The sequence below is a fragment of the Erpetoichthys calabaricus genome, chromosome 2, assembly GCF_900747795.2.
Source record: "Erpetoichthys calabaricus chromosome 2, fErpCal1.3, whole genome shotgun sequence".
Lineage (NCBI taxonomy): Eukaryota > Metazoa > Chordata > Cladistia > Polypteriformes > Polypteridae > Erpetoichthys > Erpetoichthys calabaricus.
Window position 1 is genome coordinate 162,634,188 of NC_041395.2, and position 21,945 is coordinate 162,656,132.

The window sequence follows — 21,945 nt, forward strand, 5'->3', positions numbered from 1 at the left end:
GGTGACAGACAAGCAATCCCTGCCTGTGTTGATAGAGTTTTGGCTCACCGCACAGCTGGGGGAGGTGCAGGGTGGAAATAAATGAAACTTGTCCGAGTTTCTCCAAAAAGTCATCAGTACGCGGCATTGGATATGCATGAAACTTTGAAACCTTATTCAAGAACCAAACCAAAATGTCTAGCTTTAGAACCAAAATAACTGGGCTTCTCCACTCACGCTTACTTTTGCGAATTATACTCTGTTCAAGTATCTGCTTTTACCTCCTTTCGTATCACATTCCTTGTCACTTCCAGAAGACAGTATGGCACATTTGTATTTTAATGCCAGGTTCAGTTACGATCTTATGTTCAGCAATTTCAGTCCAGTCAGGCATGCCTGAAAAGACATCTGAGCTCCTCCCGATCAGTGACAGTAACTTAGCCTCCTGGGTGTCCCTCATATCATCACCAATAACAACCTCTGTCTGAGAGACTGCTGACATGCCCCTCTTTTAGAAGATTAACATATAAGATCTGCATGGGCTTTCCTTAGCCTGGAATTCTGACCTTGTAATTTACGAGACTTATATGCTCCTCCACTACTGCTGGACCCAGCCACTTCGCCTGAAATTAATAAGGTTCAGACGAGATCAAAACTAGGACCCGATCACCCATTTTTGAATTTGCAAAATTTGTTTTTTTTGTCATAATTACATTTTTGTGCCTCTTGCTTGCGCTGCTGATTCTCAACCGCAATAAAGGACAATTCAGAAATCTGGTCTTGGAGCAAAATGACCCAATCAATAAACCTCACCACGTGAGTTGCATTGCAATCCCCCATCCATTCCTTCAGAAAAATATTCAACACCCCTTGTGGTCGCCAGCCAAATAACAGTTCAAATGGACTGAAGCCGGTGGATACCTGGGGGGATACCCAGATAGCAAACAGGAGAAAGGGCAACACAGTGTCCCAGGAGGTCGGGTCGTCATGGGCCACCCGCCAAATCATCTGTTTTAAAGTCTTGTTCAGTCAGGCCACTTGTCTGTAGGTGATAAACAGTGGTGCCAAATTGTGTAATTGCAAGGTTCTCGCACAGCTGCTTCATGACGTGAGAAGTGAAGGGAGTACCCTAGTCAGTTAAAATCTTGCGAGGAATGCCAATATGCGTTAATATTTCTGATAGAGCCTTAGTACATGTTAGTCACCAGGTTAGACTGTTCCTCACATCAACCATCGGCTGACCAAAGTGTTACGCAATGAGGCTGCAAACCTGTGGTTGCCTTGGCGATGGACAAGAGTTTTGAGTTTTTAGAAACATCACAGTGGTATTGTCACATGTACAGAGTACAGTGAAATTCTTATTTGTACTATACAGTATGTCCAATCCACATACAGCACATTGCCACTCTGCAGTGCCACAATAAACAAGAATATACAGTATTAAAAATATGTTAGCCAATTCTATTTTAAGAAAATGCTTACCTCTTTAGTTTCTTGCATTACTCTATATAACCACTATAATAGAACCACTATAAAATCAAATTATAATGATGTTTCTTCTCGCATCTGTCCTGATGCCTTACACCACAGTTAATCAAACCAACTTAAACAAAGGTTGAAAAGTCACTTGTGAGCTTTCAAAAGAATAAACAGTTACAACCAACAAAAGTAACAAACAGATAATACACAGAGTAGTGTTAAACATTTAAAAGAAGTTGTCCATCTTTATGCTGTGTTACATTATGCAGGCAAAGGTCAACTTTAATTGCTGTTCGATATTACACACAGCTAGGACAGGGGTGTACGTCATATTGTTTCACATTTTCTTCAGCCCGGACAATAGGCAAAGTGCATTTTTGATTTAGTTTGATTTTGAGAAAGGTAATAATTACTGTGAGTCTAATATAAAAAACTTAAATGAATGGCTTATAGATGCAAAGATGCTTTACATCATCATGACACTGACATTTTCTAAAAATTAATGTCAAGAGATTTTAAGCAGAAGAAAATTTTTTACTAAATATGAAGATATCCTGTGAAGAAAGTTTCTATATGGAATCTAATTGTTAACAAATTTAAACGCATGAAAATTTAAATCAGTGTTAAATAGCACATTTAACCCATGTCTCTTTTACTTCTACTTTTCAATCACATTCAATAAAAATGTTCAACAAATGCAAACCTGTCACCTGGTAACATTCTCAAAACTCACCATCACCACCTTGTGGAGTTACATTTAACCTGGCACTGTATCTTATTATTGCTGTGTGTGCTTTGAACAACCACTAGGAGGCAGTGGAAACACCATTTACAATACCATACTACTGCATCAGAGCTGTATTAATAAATATAATGAAAAAAAAGAAGATTGTTGTGTTTTCCCTGCCTGTTATTTAAACATTCAAGTCTTAAATGTATTAATATCTTAGCAGAAATGAAAAGCTCCTTTTTGGACCAATGCTGTTTATATTAATCCTGTTCTACTTACACTCCTTTACACTGACTGCCACATGTATTAATTATTTAATGGCACAGCATTACGTTATCAGGCAAACTATTAAATTCAAGATTGGGGGAACCAGAGGCTGTCCCAGTGGCATCGGATGCAAGGAAGTGATCAACTCTAAATGGGGTTCCAGTTCAATGCAGTACTAAATTTAATAGATGAACATTAATAAAACATCTAATATGTAACAAACAATAAATATTATTTGAGATAAGTAGGCACACCTGTTTGGCACTGCCTACAGCTAGTACTGTAGCACAATTCAGTTGTTTTCAATGCTTGTTTTACCACCTTGACAGTAGAAAATATCTGATCATTACCATGGCATACTGAAACAATATAATTATTGTCAATCAGGTTCAAAACCACTAAAACAGGGTTCTTATTGCTATTATATCTAGCATATTTACCCATGGTGATTAACATCTTATACTGTGATTACAGTCCAAACCAAAGTGTGCACTGTATGTTCAATTAATCTGTCAGCACAGGAAGAAAAAGTGTTTTTATTGTTAAAAAATACCTTATTAAAATTTAATAAAATACCTGTCAACTCTTTATCAACATAGTGTGCATTACAAAATCTTCACATGATCAAATTATATCATCACACACAAATGCACAAATTATAATGTATCAAAACAAAATATAGCAACTAGGCATTTTGAAAAATGAATAACCAACCAACTTTATGAATAAACAAAGTACTGTTAGTACTATACAACAACAAAATTGACTCTCCTGTGTTTGGGTGTGCAGTTATCAGCAATGCCATTTGGTAAATAATTTTTACTGGGATGTATACATCCATCCTGGGAAATTAGACAGCAAGTCTTTACACATATACCTGCATTTTCCAGAAAGTGATGGTGTTGCCACTGTCAGTTTCCATATTAGCAATACAATTTTGACTGTAACCCAGTCTTTTAAACTGAGTTTATTATTTGGCATAGTTTTAAAAAAGCCTACCAGGGTTGGAGGTGGGTAAACTATAGGGTAACCTGGGCTGATCAATGGAAATAATGGCATAAATTGTATGACAAGCAATATGCAACCAAATTTTATATGATCAGTATTGTTTCCAACTTATCAAATGATTTTGAGCAGCACATCAAGCAAAGTCCTTCCGAAAAACTTATGGAAGCTGTTCATTTTCAGCTAATAGTGTAAATTAGTATATAGATTATGATCTCATTGTGCCATTTGTAGCCTATTAAATAAATCTCGTCACATTATCAAAAGAGAAGCTGCTTTCTTAAAATGTAGTGAAAAGCAAAACACCACCCTAAATTCAAAATACACTACACAATACATCAGAGTAGTGCTTATTATATAAAATTCATTGAAGGATGAACAAGAAGAGCAACCAAACTTCCAATTAGATAAACGAAAGGCATAAGAAACCTTAAAACGTTTCACTGAGAATAGTTAAACACCTTGTTGTGCCCTCACTTACTTGTGAATTGGCTTTACAAAAACTTGTAAAGCAACTCTCATTCTTACCTTTCACTCTTTATCTCCTGGTCACACTGCCTTCACTCCAAATTGCTTTTCAATTTTAGAACTAAAGTATAATGGTATGTTGAAGTCATTTAACTCAGGGTCAGGTGATATCCTTCAAAGATTTATGACTCCAGTGCATCTATTTTTTATCTAAAGAGGCAAGTACCCATTTTTATCAGTGGCCAAACTCTTATCTGTTCTATGTGGAACTCCACTACTGGCTACCTCTAATCCTGAAGGCATGATGCTAGCTTCCCATTAGTCCCTCCTGTCCATGTGCATCATTTACGCTTGCAGGGTTTACTGCAACCTAAAAACAACTGTTACCCATTGGTAAGGTCACTTTGAAATAATACAATGCCCTAATGTTTATGAATAAGAAAATAACTAAGAGATGAAAGTATCGTCATAGATAAGACAAGTTGAGGGCCAGGCAGAAAGGGCCAAAATACAGGCAGGTAAAACAGAGAACAAGAAACTAAAGCAAAAGACAAAATGAGAAACAAAACAAAGCAAAGGTTCTAACATTAAAACCCTCTTCAAAATCTCCTTATAGCATCCTGTCAATCTAGAAGGAGGTTCTTAGTAGAGCCTTGTTAGTAGAGGATGTTTTGGATATCCATTCTGCCATCATCTATAGGGACAGCATGATGATACTAAATTTCATGATGCTGCCCAATCACATGACTGAGAATAAACGAAGATACTACCCACCAGATCCATAACTCAGAATAGTCCAGAGATTAAGTAACCAAGGTCACATGATGTCAATAACCAGGCTTCATGACACCCACATTAGTGCCAATGCAAATTAGCAGCCTGAAAAAAACAAAACTTGAGGAAGTTTCCTTTAAATTTGTATTCACATAAATGATTTTCAAATTTTGTTATTTTTAAAGCAGACAGATTTCGTCATTTGAATATTTGTTTTTGGCTTCTTTATCCTAATAAGTATTTTTATTGGTGAATTAATAGTGGGAGACAAGTGGATCAATTACATCTCATTTTGTGGCCTAAGAACTTTTGCTGAACTGGAGGGGAGACTGGTCACAGAGTTAATCTACGTCCACAGCAAGATGCTGATAGCTGACGACAACACCGTCATCATTGGTAAGTTTGTGTAACTGGGAAGTCCAGCACTCTACAGTGTTCTCTTTCATTTGTCATGCACACTAAATTAATTATAGTTCAGAAAATGAGACACTAAGCCAGATAGTTGGCAAATAGGGATTTCTGGTCATTTTTATTTAGGCTCAAATTTGAAAAAAAAAAGCTTTCCTTTAAACTCACTTTATACTTTATATTGCCTCTTTGAAAACACACAAAGTCTAGAAGTTTTTTTTTTTTGCCAGCATACTTGAATCAATGACTAGCTTATGGTCTTGATAGGCAGAAAGAGACTGATGTTTAATAACTGGAGCTTATGCATGAATGTAAGAGCAAGATGCAAATTTATAACTGTCATGAACCTGAATAACAAGCCTGTTTCAGACTTAGAAAACGGAAATAACCTGTTCCCTTGAAAAAAATCTGTGGCACATTTCAACAAATTCTTTATGTATTGATCACTGGTGACAGTACTATATGGTGAAAGACAGAAAGGAAAGTAAGAAATAAAGATGATAGATGAGCACTTTGCCTTTGTAAACTGAGAGAATTCCCTCTCAGAGCTTACCATTAACTTTATATGGCAGTAACAGGTATAATTGCTTCCATATCGTACATAGTTTTGTACTTGAAAACCTGAAATTTGCCTTACTTTATCTGTGTTATGCAAATGTATACCACTGTTTCTAAAAAGTCATTTATGTTAGCTTATTAACAAGAAGGTAATGTGACGAAATAGAAAACAGTCCCATTTTTTGTATGTCATTCAAAGTTTAAAAAAGCATCATAATAATTTAGAGTATACCGTATTTGGAACATTAGAAATTTCAGACAAAAACATACCATTCAGCCCAACAATGCTTACCAGTCACATCCACTTAATTCTTTTAAAATTACATCGTCTAACTTTGAAGGTCCCTAAATTCTTAACGTTGTACAATGCTTAATTAGAACACAAGGAGGAGAAGGAATAATGGGCAGACATATGCCTGTTTTAGTTTGTTAAAATATGAAAAAAGAAGCAAGGGCATACTTCAGTAGCATTTCCCAAGCCTCTCTGTTTATCGATTCAGGGAAATCATCTTTGCAGTCAGTGGACAAAGCACATGGCCTTCTTACTATAAATCATGCTGCTTTTGCTTGCCTAATATTGCTTGCCCGATATCAGTATTTCTCCTGGTGACTTTGTACAGCAGATGTGCTAGAAAAGTTTTCTTTCTGGAATTTTAATTGGCAGTATGCTCCAAAGCACTCTGTTTTTCCTTCTTCAAATAGTGTTGTATAATGCAGACTGATGATTAGCAGTCCAGTTACTGTTTAGCACCACCTAGTGGTTCAGATGTATGCATCACAATTTCACTTCTCAACAAAAATTTAGGCTGGAATATGACACATTGTCAAAGGCTGCACTTTGGTCAACCCCCATTCACTTCTTCTATTGTTTATTGTATGCAATATTTAAATGATATAACAGTAGCTAAAACAATTTCCACATTGGTCTTTTCCCTGTATTTATTATAGAGATGAGCGGGCCATGCTTCAGTTTTTTGTGTTTCTTTCCTTGTGTAGTATTCTAAACCTGTTTTACGGCTTGTCTGTTTTCTGAATAGTGTGACTGTGGAACACTTTGACCAGCTGCCCCCAGGCCTACCATTTAGGTGAACTAGGTGGTCATCTAGGTGGGCAAAATTTAAGAAGGGCAGCTTTTTTTAAGCAATACAGACACTGACATACAAACACTCTGACTCAACACAACTGTCTGATTATATTGTTTTATATAATTTTCACATACTGGTGATGTTTGGTCTTAACATCTGACGACCTTCACATTCCAACATTAACAAGAAGAGCAAATATGATGACAATGATGATAATTGCAATAATCCTCAAACTGCAGCACAGAAAACACAGACAGGGCAAAATAAAATTGAACGATCAAAATGGCAAAAGGACTGCAGCTCTTGAATATATTTCTAGAAACTGATTTAATTCAAACTGTAACCATCTTCCAAATATGGTAAATATAATCCTCCGTTGTTGGCGTGCTACAAAAAAGTTTTTCATAGTTTGTCTCTTACTATAAGTCATGCATTGATTGAAATGTTATTTGCAATGTTTTCATAAACAAAAATACAATACAACTGAAACGTGGATAAATGTTTGAAGATAACCATCATATTTCAGTTGAATTTAGTGATTATATTAAGTTGTTTTTCATTGTTAATTTATTTATTTAAATGAAATGCATATATTATGGAGCTGCCTTGGTAAGATTATAACTAGACTGTCACCATCATCATTAAGATACATGTTTGTCTGATGGTTGTGAAAAGATAATAGGGAGACAGAAAAAGGTTAGGGGTTGCAACTCTGTATACTTTAAACAGATGCAAAAATCAGCAGCAATTCAAAGGTCAGTACAACATGAGCTCAAGACAGAACTTAATTTATAGGAACATGAGGGTGTTTTTATTGGTGGGTCAGAGGAAGGGATGTTATTGGTGCCCTGGAATTGGAAGTGATGTTAACAGGCTTAGGCAGGTTTTCCCTTGGGTGTTCTGCAGGAGAAAGGGTTAGTACACACTGCCCCCCTTCACTGGTTCGGCATAATATTACCATCTTTTGAACCTGTTGGCTGCCTCAGACTCGCACATGTGTGTTAAATAGAGATTTATAGATATTACAGCTAGTGTAGGTGAAAATTTGATTGTGCAAAACAATTTATTTTTTTGTTTAAAGAAATATTTAATGATAAATAAATAAATAAATAAAACCCCCAAATACAGCCCAATTCTTATGTGTTTTCTGAAATATCACCACTTAAAGTTTTGTAAACAAGCGCTGCTATAATTAATCACACAATCTTGGCAGTTTCAAATTGTAAATTCACTATTTTCTACCCAGACCCTCTGTATTTCACTCTCTCCAGTCCAGACTTAACTCCAGTGTGTCCAGGTTTCTGTGTACAGGCCTGGCAATGATAAGTCCAATCAAAGCAAGGGGGGGGGGGGGGTAAACCATTTACAGCTTTGCTTATAGCAACAAAACTGCGAGAACCAGCACTGCCCCTTCCCTCCACCTTATATGTTCTATCCTCCCATTTTCCCCTTCCAATTCTCTGTTTAACACTAGAATTACGAGAATTAGAAGGCAGCTTCGCCAGTGTTTATGTGTCAGAACCCTTTTGGGGGGGGGGGGGGGTTGCATTAGTATGCATCGACTGCGAGAATGAAAAGTGAATTAAAAAAAAAAAAAGCTAACCTTTACCAGTATTATAAGTTACACCGGCTGTTACGGACTGAAATGAAATTTATGTTGTTATTCTAAAAATGTAAGAATAAGACCAGTTCATTTCTCGAAGTGGAGCCGTGCGGGATCGAACTCGCCACCCTCTGATCCCTAGTCAGGAGCTGATACCATTACGCCACCACGGCAGTTGTAGTAAGAGTGTCAATGTGGCATGCTAACGCGGCTTTTTTTTTGTGCAGTTATACTTTTGAAGAAAAGCGCACGTGTTCTCTTATTTGTACCTTTTGTGAAAGTGTTTCTTTGATATATGGACTTCAGGCTTCATACGTTATATAGTTTATGCCTACATTTTGTCATTTACTATTAGAATATGAAAAACGTTTCTGTTTTAAAAATATGTTTGCACAGACTACTACTATACTGTAGAAACGGAACACACATGAAATGCGTGTATTCCAAATAACGCTCGAATTATTTCCACTGTAAAATTCCACTTCAATCCCAAATAATCAAATCAAGGCAAGGCATGAGCTAGGAGTTCATTCTAAGTCGGTGGGGGGATGGAATAGCTGGCTGCTAGTAGCTTTTGTTTATCAGCACATTTAGATGACAAAAGACTCTGGCGGAGATGTGCAAACGGCTTTAAGACGCGATTTAAGGTGGGACGGATTTTCGAGTTTCTTCGTAGGCTCTGGTAATTCTAGTGTTAAGCCATTTTTCCCACTGTGCAAATTCTCACTTACAAAACTCTGCATCCATTTTTTAGTGTTCCTGCATTGTTGACTTTCACTATACTTTCATAGGTGACACAGTAGTTACATAGACAAATCTGAAACAATACAAAAATGTATGCCTCTGTTAGGCAAGCAAATATTTGATGTGTTGATTTTTTATAATGGTTTTGTAGGTGTTTCTTCTGAACAGGCTAGAGGTGATTTTGTATGTTCTCATCAAAGTTTCCTCAAGATGTATTGAAGTCTGACTGCTGTGTGGAAAAATTGTATGAAGGGCTGCCTTCAGCTGTGAGGCTTCAGTTGCCAATGGAATAACTCTGTTCACATTTGTGTTTGTGCTCTGGGGCTCATTCATGTCTCTGCTCATTGCTGTTGCTGTCTGACCCCTTTATGACAGACCACAGTTTTAATTGCCTCAGATCTTCAAGACAATGAGCTCATTTGAAAACAAGCAGCTGACTGTCCTTCATACTTTATGGATGTGTGACTCTCTTGAGTCTTTCATAGCAGATTTCTGTAATATAAATGTAAGACAAAAGCCTCTCAGAAATAGCAGTTCTCTCTCACTTTGGCAGTGTAAAGAAGTCATTTTCTATTCAGCCTTCCATTCATTTTCATACTAAGTGCTTCAGTTCAGAGTGTCAGATATGTGTACTAGGCAGTGTACTTTACATGGTCTTTGCACTGGGTATCTAGTCATTTTTGACTGTCCAGAGCCTTTAGTAGTAAGACACACAGACAAAAGATGTTAAAACAAATGCTGTCTTTTATTACAGCAAAACAGTTAATTAAAATAAGTGCACAAAATAAACTGGATCAAAATTAAATTGAATGATCAAATCAAAATCATTGCTTTGCACTCTTTGAACAACTAGTCTGAAGCAAGGACACTCAAAAGGCAAAATGAAAAGTGAAAAAAATAAACTATTTACACAGAATCTCAGCTCTTCTACTACAGTTCTTACTGTGCTACCAAAGTAGATGAAAACATTAAAGCAAACACTTCTTCCTCCTTCAAAAGAAAGGCAAATGAAAAAGAAAAAACAAACTATTTACAAAAAGAAAATACTTCTTTCTCCCCCTTCTCCAGTCAAAAATCAAGGGATATAAAGTATTTACAAAAAAGGAAAAATCCAAAATCAAAACAGCAGACCTTCCATCCTTCTCACCTTTGCACCTCTACTATACAATAAATTGGAGGATGAACTGAACTGCACTCCACACATACTATTCCTTCTATCTTAGAAATGATCACAGAGTGGCCAAAAATTGACCACTAGCCAATCCTTGACAACACTAGGGTGTTCCCCAATTGGGACACATGCCATAATGCTAGCTCCTTCACGACATGTATCCAACCATCCATCCATTTTCCAACCCGCTGAATCCAAACACAGGGTCACGGGGGTCTGCTGGAGCCAATCCCAGCCAACACAGGGCACAAGGCAGGGAACCAATCCTGGGCAGGGTGCCAACCCACCGCAGGACACACACAAACACACCCACACACCAAGCACACACTAGGGCCAATTTAGAATTGCCAATCCACCTAACCTGCATGTCTTTGGACTGTGGTAGGAAACCGGAGCGCCCGGAGGAAACCCACGCAGACATGGGGAGAACATGCAAACTCCACGCAGGGAGGACCCGGGAAGCGAACCTGGGTCCCCAGGTCTCCCAACTGCGAGGCAGCAGCGCTACCCACTGCGCCACCGTGCCGCCCACAACATGTATCCTCCAGGATATTTAAAAAAATTTCCCTACACTTCTCGCACATGCATGCCCTCCTGCATGCTCGAGTTTTCAGTCAGACATCAGGCAAGACAACCTATGCCTTTGCGAGCCATTCTTCTTCTCAGTACCTTTTTTCACTGCCTTCCTCCCTCTGCTGGCTCAACTAAACTTTTTAAAAGACTCTCTTTTCTCGGCCAGTGGCGCACTAGGTGCCGCCATGTTGCTGCCGAAGCTTTTCAAACTGCCACAGCACAGATGAACTTCAACGGAGCACTGCCCCACAACTCCTGGTAAAACCTGAGGTAAATTTCACAGCTTAATTATTTGCACTATGTTCCCAGTTCTATAAATAATTAGGAAAGAAAAGGGTTTTAGTGATGCAGCCCATCACACAACAGTGTCATGGAAGACAGCTAAGAAGTATTTTAATGAAAGAAATTATAGTATCTTGTCATAGACAACACATCTAAGGAACATATTAGTTTAAAACCTGTCTTAATATAGCACCTTTTGTCACAAACACTTGTAATTTACAAAACAAGACTGATAAATTAGTGAGAATATTTCATTGGCAACATTTAGTAGGTGAGTCTAAACATCCAGCACATACTGCGGACAGTCCTGAGTGGTTCTGTCATACCTGGATTTTCTACTTTTTTCTGTACAGCACTTCAAGATGTAAGTGTGTTAGTTTGCGACATAAATTGGTATTATTTTTACATTAGTCTGATACCTTTATCCAGGGCAACTGACCTGTTCAGGGTGCCTTTACAGGTATTTGTATTTTTGGAGAAGTAATAAGTCAAGTGACTTGTTCAGGTTTATACAGTTAGCTAAGAATTGAATAAGTAATGTTGTGTCTTAGCTGCTACTTCCACCCATGTGCTGTTACTGGCATGTAGTAAACATTGGAGCTAGTTATGAAAATTGAGAAAAGAAATGTTTACTTCATTAAAGAGTATTGCTATCTCATTGGAATTGCATGACTTGTGTGGAAAAAGCTGTTCAGGCCTTGGGAACCTGCTGTCACAAAGCACCCATTTCACAATCTAAGGAGTTCCTACCACCCACAGTGGGTACCACCCACCCTTGATTTTGTACTATACTTGATAAAGAGAATTATTTATTTAATTTAAATAATAAGTGGTTGCCTAGAAATTTTTAGGTATCCATTATGAAGCAGCTAGTAACAGTCTTTAAATGCTCTTATTTTACTAAGTATGATATTAACAGTAATAAATTATTACAAATAATAAGACTCTGTAAATGTTACTTATATTATTCATTGTTCTATATTGTGTTAGAAAGAATTATAATATATTTAATAACATGCACACTGTTAATAACTGCTTGTTATTCTTACCTAAACTAAAGTATTAGCAAACATTTTTCAACTTATTTTTTTTATTTCTATTAAGTTGTTGCAGGATTGTTTAAACAAACTCATAGGATAACTAGATGTACTGTATTTACTACACTGTTCATGTTTTTATGTCCTATCTTCCAACTTTATTAGCCTTCCACCAGTAATAAACAAGAGTACACCTCCCCCCTACCCCGTCCAAACATTTCTGTCACAGATTATATCTTTAAGAGGTCCAGTTAGGTGGAAATCTGAGTAAGCCAAATCTGGGATGCAGGATGGATGGAGTAGAATACTAGAACAGTCCAGCCATGTTTTTGTGATTGCTCTCTTGTTTAAAGTGCACGTCACCTTATAACGCATGTTTAAAGGCTAACTGTGTATATACTAAAGTAGATTGTTCTGAAGCACAACAATGGGATATTTCAAATTAACCACAGAATATGTTGCAGTCTGGCCTAAAAGGAGTGAGTGTTGGTGTATGCAATGTGTGGGTCTGCATTGCAGTGGCACCTGATCCAGGCTTAGTTTCCATCTTGCATCCCTTGATGCATCCATCATCCTGTGGACCTGAATGTGGATGGATGAATTTACTGTGGATACTATGTATATAGAACTGAAGATGACTTTATTCAAATAATTTTGCATTTCAATTATTACTGATTGAATCTTCTCAATTTTGATTAGTTCAGATGAAATGTGGGATGTCATGACTAATTTAAACTATATTATCTCAACATTAATGGTGTGATTAAGAATTATAAATATCATGTCGCTTTTGAATTGTTTCTATAGTCATATTTAAAGAGAATATAAAAGGGAATATGTATTTTCTTTAGGGTACTCAACTTGAATGTCCATTGTTAATCTAACAATATAACACTATATCATATATTATTCATTTAGTCCTGTCCCACCTGGATAAAAAAGTGCTTATGCTGGAATGCTTTTGGTAGACTTTAGTTCAACATTCAACACCATCATACCTAAGAACATCATAAAGAAATTGAGTCTGCTAGGTTACAACACATCTCTATGTGACTGGATTCTGGATTTCTGTCAGAGAGACCCCAGACAGTCTGCATCAGAAACACCATCTCCAATACAATAATGCTGAGTACTGGTGCCCCACAGGACTATATACTCAGCCCACTTCTGTTCCTGTTTTTAAATAATATATTTTTCTTGAACTTCTGTAACTAAGCATTTCACTACAATTTGCACTATGTGCATAATTGTATGTGACAAGGAAAATTTGATTTGATTCGATTTGACTCATGATTATAAGAGAGCTTACAGCTGTAATACCATTATTAAGTGTGTTGATGACACAACAGTGGTGGGTCTCATCAGCATTAAGGATGAGTTAGCTCACAGACTGGAGATAAGATGACTAGTGTGAGTTCAGCAATCTGTCTCTTAATGTGGACAAGATTAATGAAATGATTGTTGACTTCAGGAACACCCATACTGCCCTCACCCCATTGCACATTGAGGGCTCCATGGTGGAATTGGTCAAGGGCACCATATTTCCTGTTGTGCACCTGTCAGCTGACCTCATCTGTACAATTAACACCACCTCAATAGCCAAGAAGGCACAGCATCATCTTCTCTTCCTTCGGCAACTTTCCATTCTCACCATATTCTGAAAGAGCACCATCAAGAGCACTCTGACTCGTCGTACTACTGTCTGGTTTGGGAATTGCAATGGGTAGTGCACACAGCAGAAAAGATTATTGGGTCCTCTTTATACTCCAATAGACATTTTTATTAAGCGTTGCATCCGTGAAACCTAGTATGTTCCAGAGGACTGCTCCCACCCTTCCCACAGTCTCTTTGTCCTGTTTCCAATTGGCAAAAGGTACTGAAGCATCCATACCAGTTCGCCAGGTTCTGCAACAGCTTCTACCCATTTTCAGTCCAGACTGTGAACTCTTTGTTGCCCTCTTGCCCTAGATCTGCTTCTAGTAGTCTGTCTATACTTAGGATATCTGTTACTACTTTTGTGTCTATTATTGTTATTGTTGTCTTTATTGTATTACTATCTAGTTCAGTTTATTACTTTCTATTGTTTATTCACTTATGTAATAGTATCGTATAGCATAGCATAGTGTAGTATAGTTAAGTAGAATATAGCATAGTGTAGTATAGTTTAATAGAATATAGTATAATTCTTAATTTGTCTTGCACTTCTCCTGTGTTTATATACTTTTTGTGTATATATTGCTCCATGGTCCTGGGTAATTTTACTTTATGATACATACAATACAGTGCATGGATGGTGTGACAATAAAGCCACTTGAACTTGACGTTGAATTAAAATTTGTGCAGATAAACAGGTTCATGAAGGATTGCTTAATTTACTAATCTTTAATTTATTTTAGAATGTCCACACAAGGCAGCACATTTCTTCAACAGCCCTCTTTCATTGTCATAAAGACAACTTGCATTTTGTGAAGTGGAACGCAGACCTCTCTGGACCCATCACTCCGTCACATTTAAAATGGGACTCTTGGATAAAAGTTCTTACACTCATAAAAACACCCAAGAGCTAAGAAAGACAAACTTAAGTGTTTTGGAGTTGCACTTTAAAGCCATAAAGGCAACCATGACATTTGCATTAACACGCTTGCATATTTTATGATACCCCAGTGAAAGCTTATTCTGTGACATCTGCTGTATGAGCACAAACTCAAAATATTTAACTCTGCTTTTGATTTTACTTCATTCAGGCATTTTCCTAAGCTTTGTTCTTAAAGATTTATTAATATCCTCATCAAAATAAAAGTATGTGTTACAGCTTTTGAAATTGTGTATTAATTGTGAATTTGACATTAAAAATAAATTGTTGATTGTGATTCACATTCCGCAGAGGCATAAGAATTTAAAATTAAAATAAAATGTTGATCGTGATTCACATTCGGCAAAGGCATTATGTAAATTGTTTTAGTTTGCTGGTAGACATTTTATTAAGTATATAATTGATTGTGGCATGGTGCATTTAATCATTTCATGTTTCTCTTTTACCTGGTGCTGTGGCGTTGTATTTAGCCTTAACTTAAAAAGATCCTTCCTTTGTGATGATTACCTGTTTCAGGTTCAGCCAATATTAATGACAGAAGCATGCTGGGAAAACGGGACAGTGAGATGGCTGTACTTATTGAGGACACCCAGAAAGTTCCTTCAATCATGGATGGAGAGGAGTATCTTGCCGGAAAATTGGCTCTCGAGCTGCGGCTGGAGTGCTTTAAGTGAGTGGTACTCTCGGGTAAAACCTTTAAATTTTAATAGTGATGGAAATTCTAAATTATTTAAGAGATTGAATTTGACTGCAAAAAGAATATATCTGCTTTTGGGGAATTTTATAATTATTAGTGATTATTTATGTAGTAAAATCCATTGAGTTGAAAGTGGCAGCTGTAGCATTAAGTATGATAAGGGGGTTCAGGCTACACTTTTTTAACGTAGCTGCTAGCCCATGTGCCTGGATGGTGATCTTTGATTTCTTTTCGAATTACATTACCAGTTAAAAAAGCATGTAACAAATTTTTCCGGGTATCACAATGTTGGACAGGTGGCACGGTGGTGCAGTGGTAGCACTGGCTGCCTCCCAGTAAGGAGACCAGGGTTTGTGTCCTGGGTCCTCCCTGCATGGAGTTTGTATGTTCTCCCCTTTAGTTGGTTTCCTCCAGGTGTTCCAGTTTCCTCCCATAGTCCAAAGACATGCAGGTTATGTGTGTTCATCCTGTGATGGACTGGCACCCTGTCTGGGGTTTGTTCCTGCCTGGGATAAGCTCCAGCCACCCCCACGACCCTGTTCAGGAATAAGCAAGTCAGAAGACAACTTAATCGACTATATTGGGCATTCATTGTCCTCTTCCAGCATAATAAAAGTGCCGCAGGCACTAACTGCTACAAATAAACTAATCTGCAGATATGCTACAAATTCTAAAAAAACCCAGTTCTTCTAAATAGAGCCCATCTGTATGCGTGGTGTTAAAAAATTAATATTGAGTCATTCTTTTCAGTTTCTTTACAACAACACAAGACAGTATGCTGTAGAGCCTGAATCACTTGTCTCCATCAATTCTTGCTGTTCCTTAACCCATATTCAGTTCACGTTTTGCCACATGTACAGAGTATCCATTTTAAGAATATATATTATTAATCATAGTAATGATTCCATTATGAGTGGCTTAGAGTTGCAGTGTTTATTTGTTGAATTTCGTAACAAGTAGTTGTCTGTGTGTGGATTTTGCACATTTTCTCTTTGTATTTTTCAATGACTTAGTAGCACATACAGTATAGTTTCCTCTCTATTCACCTACTATTGCATCAAATGCTATTTTTATTAAAGTATGTAACAAGAAAACCCTAGAGCTGCAGTCTTGAGTGTTAGCCCATTAAATAAGCACCTGTGTGAAAGTGAGTGTGGGTATAGGAGTTGATCTTTCAATGTATTTATGGCCTGCCCAAAGTTGTTTCCTGCCATATGCCCAATGCTCATGAGATGGGCCATTGCTGCCTTTGATTCTGATATAAATTAAGATGTGTTAGAGCCTTAACTATGGAAGCCCTACCACAGGTCACTTTTCCTGACACAGTTTATATTAATATTATGGCTCATAAAGATTATAGTATTACATAGAACATATTCATGTAGTAGGTATGAGCATGGAACAAGGGCAAAAAAGCATAGTCAGACAAGCTGTTTTGTGACAGTTTGGTATGTTAACGTCCCCTGTTTCTCATTTACAGGCTCATTCTGGGGGGCTTCACTGATCCTAGCATAGACGTGACTGATCCTATAAGTGATCGCTTCTTCAAGGAGGTGTGGGTTGCCACAGCTGCTCGCAATGCAACTATTTTTGAAAAGGTATGTTGTATATTGGGATGAAAAAGAATACAGTGTAGTGTCCTCTCTGAATGATTGATATACTGGGCTTGGAATAGGTCCTGACAGAGATGTAATTGTGTCATAATCATAAGTAGTTTTATATCAGTTTACACCATGCCATATTCACGTCATAGGCTGTCCAGTCAGAGAAAGTGTATTTACATTATAATCTTTTCCACATCCACCCACAGCAAGTGTACACATTTGTGACTGTTTAAAATTTTGTTACTCGGGGAACCACTTGCACATCAGTGAGTTGAATGCATAGAAAGATTAAACTTGATGAGGGCAAGTTTATAAATGTTATGTTACTGGACCCAAAACTTACAGGTATATGAGCATGAAAGAAAATCATCATAGAAAATTCATCCAGAAACATTCATATCTAGGTTCCCACTACTGCTTCTAGCCATGTTCCTCCAATGTCCAGTGCAAATGTTTTGTTTTTTTTAAATGTAGGTTTTATTTTGGCTTTTGAATGCAGGTGCTCACTTATAACAGACATACCAAAACACGGATGAAAAAAAAAATCATACCAAAAAAAAATACATTTAAAAATGTAGTCACATCAGTTGATTTTAAAGATGTTGTCTGCTAACGTATTACCCCATATTAAGCAGAAGCAGCAGTATAAATATTGTCCAGCACACAGACTTGGGCAAGTTATGAGAAAAGTTATCACTATGTGGATTTATATATTTATTAGGCCTGGGAATGTTAACGTGTTAATTTTTGATTTTTTGATTAATGGGGCCAATTTAATGTGTCCAGATGCATCCAGATCAGGGCATCATTTTCACGTATTTCTTTTTTAACATTACGAAACAATAATACAAAAAAGTTAAGTGTGTGCCTATAGAATTTCATTCACATCCAGTATCGTATTTATATACTACTTTTAAAAATTTGATGACATAAAATTGATATTGATATGATAATGCCAATTGATAACACATATTCGTTGAGATGTGATTCTTAAGTAGGTTTTTAATAACTATAAAAAGTTCTTTCAGTATAATAGGAAAAAACTCCTTTTTAACAACATCCTTTCTCCCCTTTAAAATCTCACCCCCTAACATTCTACTGGAAATTACCAACAACAGGAATGTCAATCAAGATTGATATAAATTTAAGTCGTTGATGGACATATAAATATACAACACTTTTAAAGGTTTAAAATTTTGTATTATTTCATTCAAAATGATACGCCACGTCAGTATGTAGCACTAGTGTTCATTTTCTTGATTTATGCATACTGACATAGGTGCAGGGTAGTGGGGTTTATGGCAGTCCTGGTGCAATGCTACAGAAAAGTCGCAAAGGTAAAAATTATGCTCTTTTTTTTTATTTCATGTTTCTGTACAAAGATCGATTCAATGTCATATTACATAAGTGCTAAAAAAGTTATGTTTGAGTGGCACTAAAACCAAATTAAGTCTCTAGTATCTCTGCATTTAACTCACCAGTCTGCTGAAAGTTTACAGTGCAGACTGCCTTAATATAATGACAAAATTCTACAAAATACAAGTGTAATGATTATCCTTACCCTACCCATTATTCCATTTTGCAGTATCTTCCAAGTAATGCACGGTGTCAGTTTTTAAGTGAGATTGCAGCTAACGAGATCTTTCTTAGTGTACCAGGAGCAGTGGTGTAGGCAGAGCAGTGTTCTCCAACCTATTTTATATGTTGGCACAATTTTTGTAACTCAAAAAATCTCAAGGCACACCACGATTCTATCAATCACAAAAGAATTAAATCTCTTAGATGTGCTAAACTGTCCAAAGCAGCAGGACAGGGGGGCAGCTTGGAGATTGACATTCGCAGAGACAGCACTTGTGTAGAGTATAATTTTCAATAACCAATGTTGATGAACAATTGAGGATAGTATTTGGGGAGTTTTAACACAAGTTTTAATGTATTCCCATTTAAGAGATGCTTGTTCTTTCAGTTAAATCAGCCTTTAGCAGTGCATTCAAAGTCAATGGTCATTTTGATATTTTTTTACTTTGACACGTCTGTGTCTCATACACTGCGCCAATTTGACAATTAATACATTGGCCTTGTTTTCTTATTGCCTTCTTTTCAACTTGGCTTTTAGGAAGGCGTTCAAATTCAGGTTGTAATTGCTCAAGTAGTATTTTGTTAAAAGTTCAGGTTCAAGGTCATTGTTTAAGTTTAAACTATGCCATTATTTTTTTTAATTCCTTTGTGTTGATTATACATTAATTGTGTGAGTCAGTATGTATTTACTTCATGATTATATGTTTTAATGTTAAATGTGATTAATCGCGATTAATTACTTACGTTTATGTGATTAATTAGTTATTTTTTTAATTGATTCCCAGCCCTAATATTTATAGTTTACTCCATAAGAATGACAAACAGGGGATCTCTGTGAGTTTGTAGGGCTTACTAAAGTTTTATTCAGGATTGGTTTTCCTCATCAAAAGCAAATAATATCATATTCATGCTGCTTCACGAGATTTTACAGTGTGACATCCTCACAGTTGCACTTTTGAAGTGAGAAGTCCACTTCCTGAGCTGAACATTGAGAGTTAATTTTTGGTCAACTGAGTAACTTTCTGTTTGAGAAGCCCTGGGTTCATGGTCAGCTTCTCTGTGTGAGGACATGATACAAAGATGGGTGGTGGCAGTTCCTAATTGCCTAAATGTTATCCATTAACATCAGGTTTGGCAATTATGATTATTGCATTACATAGTGCCTATTATTTATTATACTATATTTTGGCTAATAAAATGTACACCTGCTAACTTCCATATATTAATCCATCCATCCATTATCCAACCCGCTGAATCCGAACACAGGGTCACGGGGGTCTGCCGGAGCCAATCCCAGCCAACACAGGGCACAAGGCAGGGAACCAATCCCGGGCAGGGTGCCAACCCACCGCAGGACACACACAAACACACCAACACACCAAGCACACACTAGGGCCAATTTAGAATCGCCAATCCACCTAACCTGCATGTCTTTGGACTGTGGGAGGAAACCGGAGCACCCGGAGGAAACCCACGCAGACACGGGGAGAACATGCAAACTCCACGCAGGGAGGACCCGGGAAGCGAACCCAGGTCCCCAGGTCTCCCTACTGCGAGGCAGCAGCGCTACCCACTGCGCCACCGTGCCGCCCCATATATTAATTATGTTTGAAATTGTATTTATTACTGAGGATACAAGTCTGAATAAGAATTACAAAGTATTGGTTACATACAAACAGCAGGGTGAGCTCTGCTGCTTCATAGGTTAAAGGAGCTGAGTGCAGTTCATGTCTCTTGTATGCTTTTCTACGGATATTCATGTTTCCACACACTTAATTTTAGATTAACTGGCCACTTTGAATTACTCCAATGTGACTGAGCATTTGCATTAAGCATACCCTGTAATTTAATGGTGTTTCATTCAACATTAGTTCTGCTTTAAGCCTGATCCTGCCTCAGTCAGCTGTCTGTGCGTAACCCTGTCATGATAAACAAAATGTCACAAAGTAAATGGATAAATATGTCAAATGAAGCTTGCACTTAAAATTTTGATATTACATTATATTTAACAATAAGTGTGTTTGTGGGAGAAGAGGCCGCTCTTGGCTTTTTAATTAAACATTTATAGATGAATATTGAATTTGCCAAGAGGAGTTGCTGTTGAAAGCCCCTGCCCAAGTTTCATTGACTAGTCGTTGTGCTTTATTTGTCACGCATAGTTTCATCTTCTTCAATGCTAGAATGCTTTCTTGAAACACTTGAAAACATTGATTCCTAAATCTCATCTGTGACTTGATAAGATTGTGGTATGTTAATCATTACGTAACCTAATAGCATTTATGAAATCTGAATTATCTGCAGAGCAAGCTAGAAAGAACTGAGATAATCCAACATGAAGTTTATGAATAATCAGTGCCTCTGATAGAAGATGAGTTGCATTAGCCGTGTGAGGGCATTCATACTTAGTTAAAGTACTTTGATTTGATTGCTGTTACATTTGCAGTTTTTTTAATGCAAGTAATATGTCTAGTATCACTGTTTTGAATCCGTAAAAAACGAAGATTATTTTTCTCTACTTTCAGATAAATATCCATAGTATACATATCTATTTAATGAAAAATCCATGGCCGATGTATCATTTTGAAGGGCAGATCTTACTCTCAGAATGTATATAGTTGGTGAAGAAATTAACTGCAATAACTGCAAGATTCAAAAAGGCCTTGCAAAAAAAAAATAAATCTGAAATATAGAAAGTGAAAAACATAGAAAGTGGAAGGTGGTGCCATTTGAAACCTGAAACACCCCTCTCATTTAGTATGTAATTGTCTGTTAAATTGTATGCAACTGAATTAGGAGATTCAAGAAATCTGGAGATTGGGGGGAGGGTGGCAGGTGTTGCTGTAATGCCACAATTCAGCCATCTTTGGGAGAAGAAAGAAAAACATTGCAACATGGTATTGTTGGGGTATATAACATGGCCCTTTAACAGCTATAATTATTTTTAACAAAATTTTAACAGCTTTAATTATAGTAGGGAGTAAATGAATGGTTTTATTCGTTTTATTAAATTGTGCTTTATTGTTCAGTCCCATCGGCGGGTCCAAAACAATTGGGCTGAGTTTAAAAGGTAAAACATACAATTTGAGGGGATATTATAAGTAATGATGGAAGTTAATTACATAAATATTAACTAGGCTAAGCTTACAAGCAATGGAGAACAAGAACAGGGGTTTTTCGATTAATTCAGTGGCTGTTTTTAATACAATATCTTAAAGTACCAACGAGAGTGGAAACTCATCTAAATTTAGTGTTTTGTAATAGGACAGAGTTCAGGAGATAGAAGGGATTGAACTATTAGGATCTAGTGACC

The 21,945-nt window shown here is 37.0% G+C and overlaps 2 protein-coding genes across 4 annotated transcripts in view; one reads left to right on the forward strand and one right to left on the reverse strand.

Moving 5' to 3' along the window:
* LOC127526866 (uncharacterized) overlaps positions 1-21,945 on the reverse strand; it is a 345,966-nt gene that overhangs the window by 270,877 nt on the left and 53,144 nt on the right. The gene's annotated exons all lie outside the window — the stretch shown is intronic.
* The window catches only part of pld1a (phospholipase D1a), a 287,428-nt gene that overhangs the window by 259,303 nt on the left and 6,180 nt on the right, over positions 1-21,945 (forward strand). For all 3 annotated transcript variants that reach the window (XM_028794711.2, XM_028794710.2, XM_028794714.2), the window contains 3 exons: positions 4,964-5,098; positions 15,273-15,426; positions 16,934-17,051. In XM_028794711.2, coding sequence (XP_028650544.1) covers positions 4,964-5,098; positions 15,273-15,426; positions 16,934-17,051 — 407 coding nt within the window. The remainder of the gene's footprint in view (positions 1-4,963; positions 5,099-15,272; positions 15,427-16,933; positions 17,052-21,945) is intronic.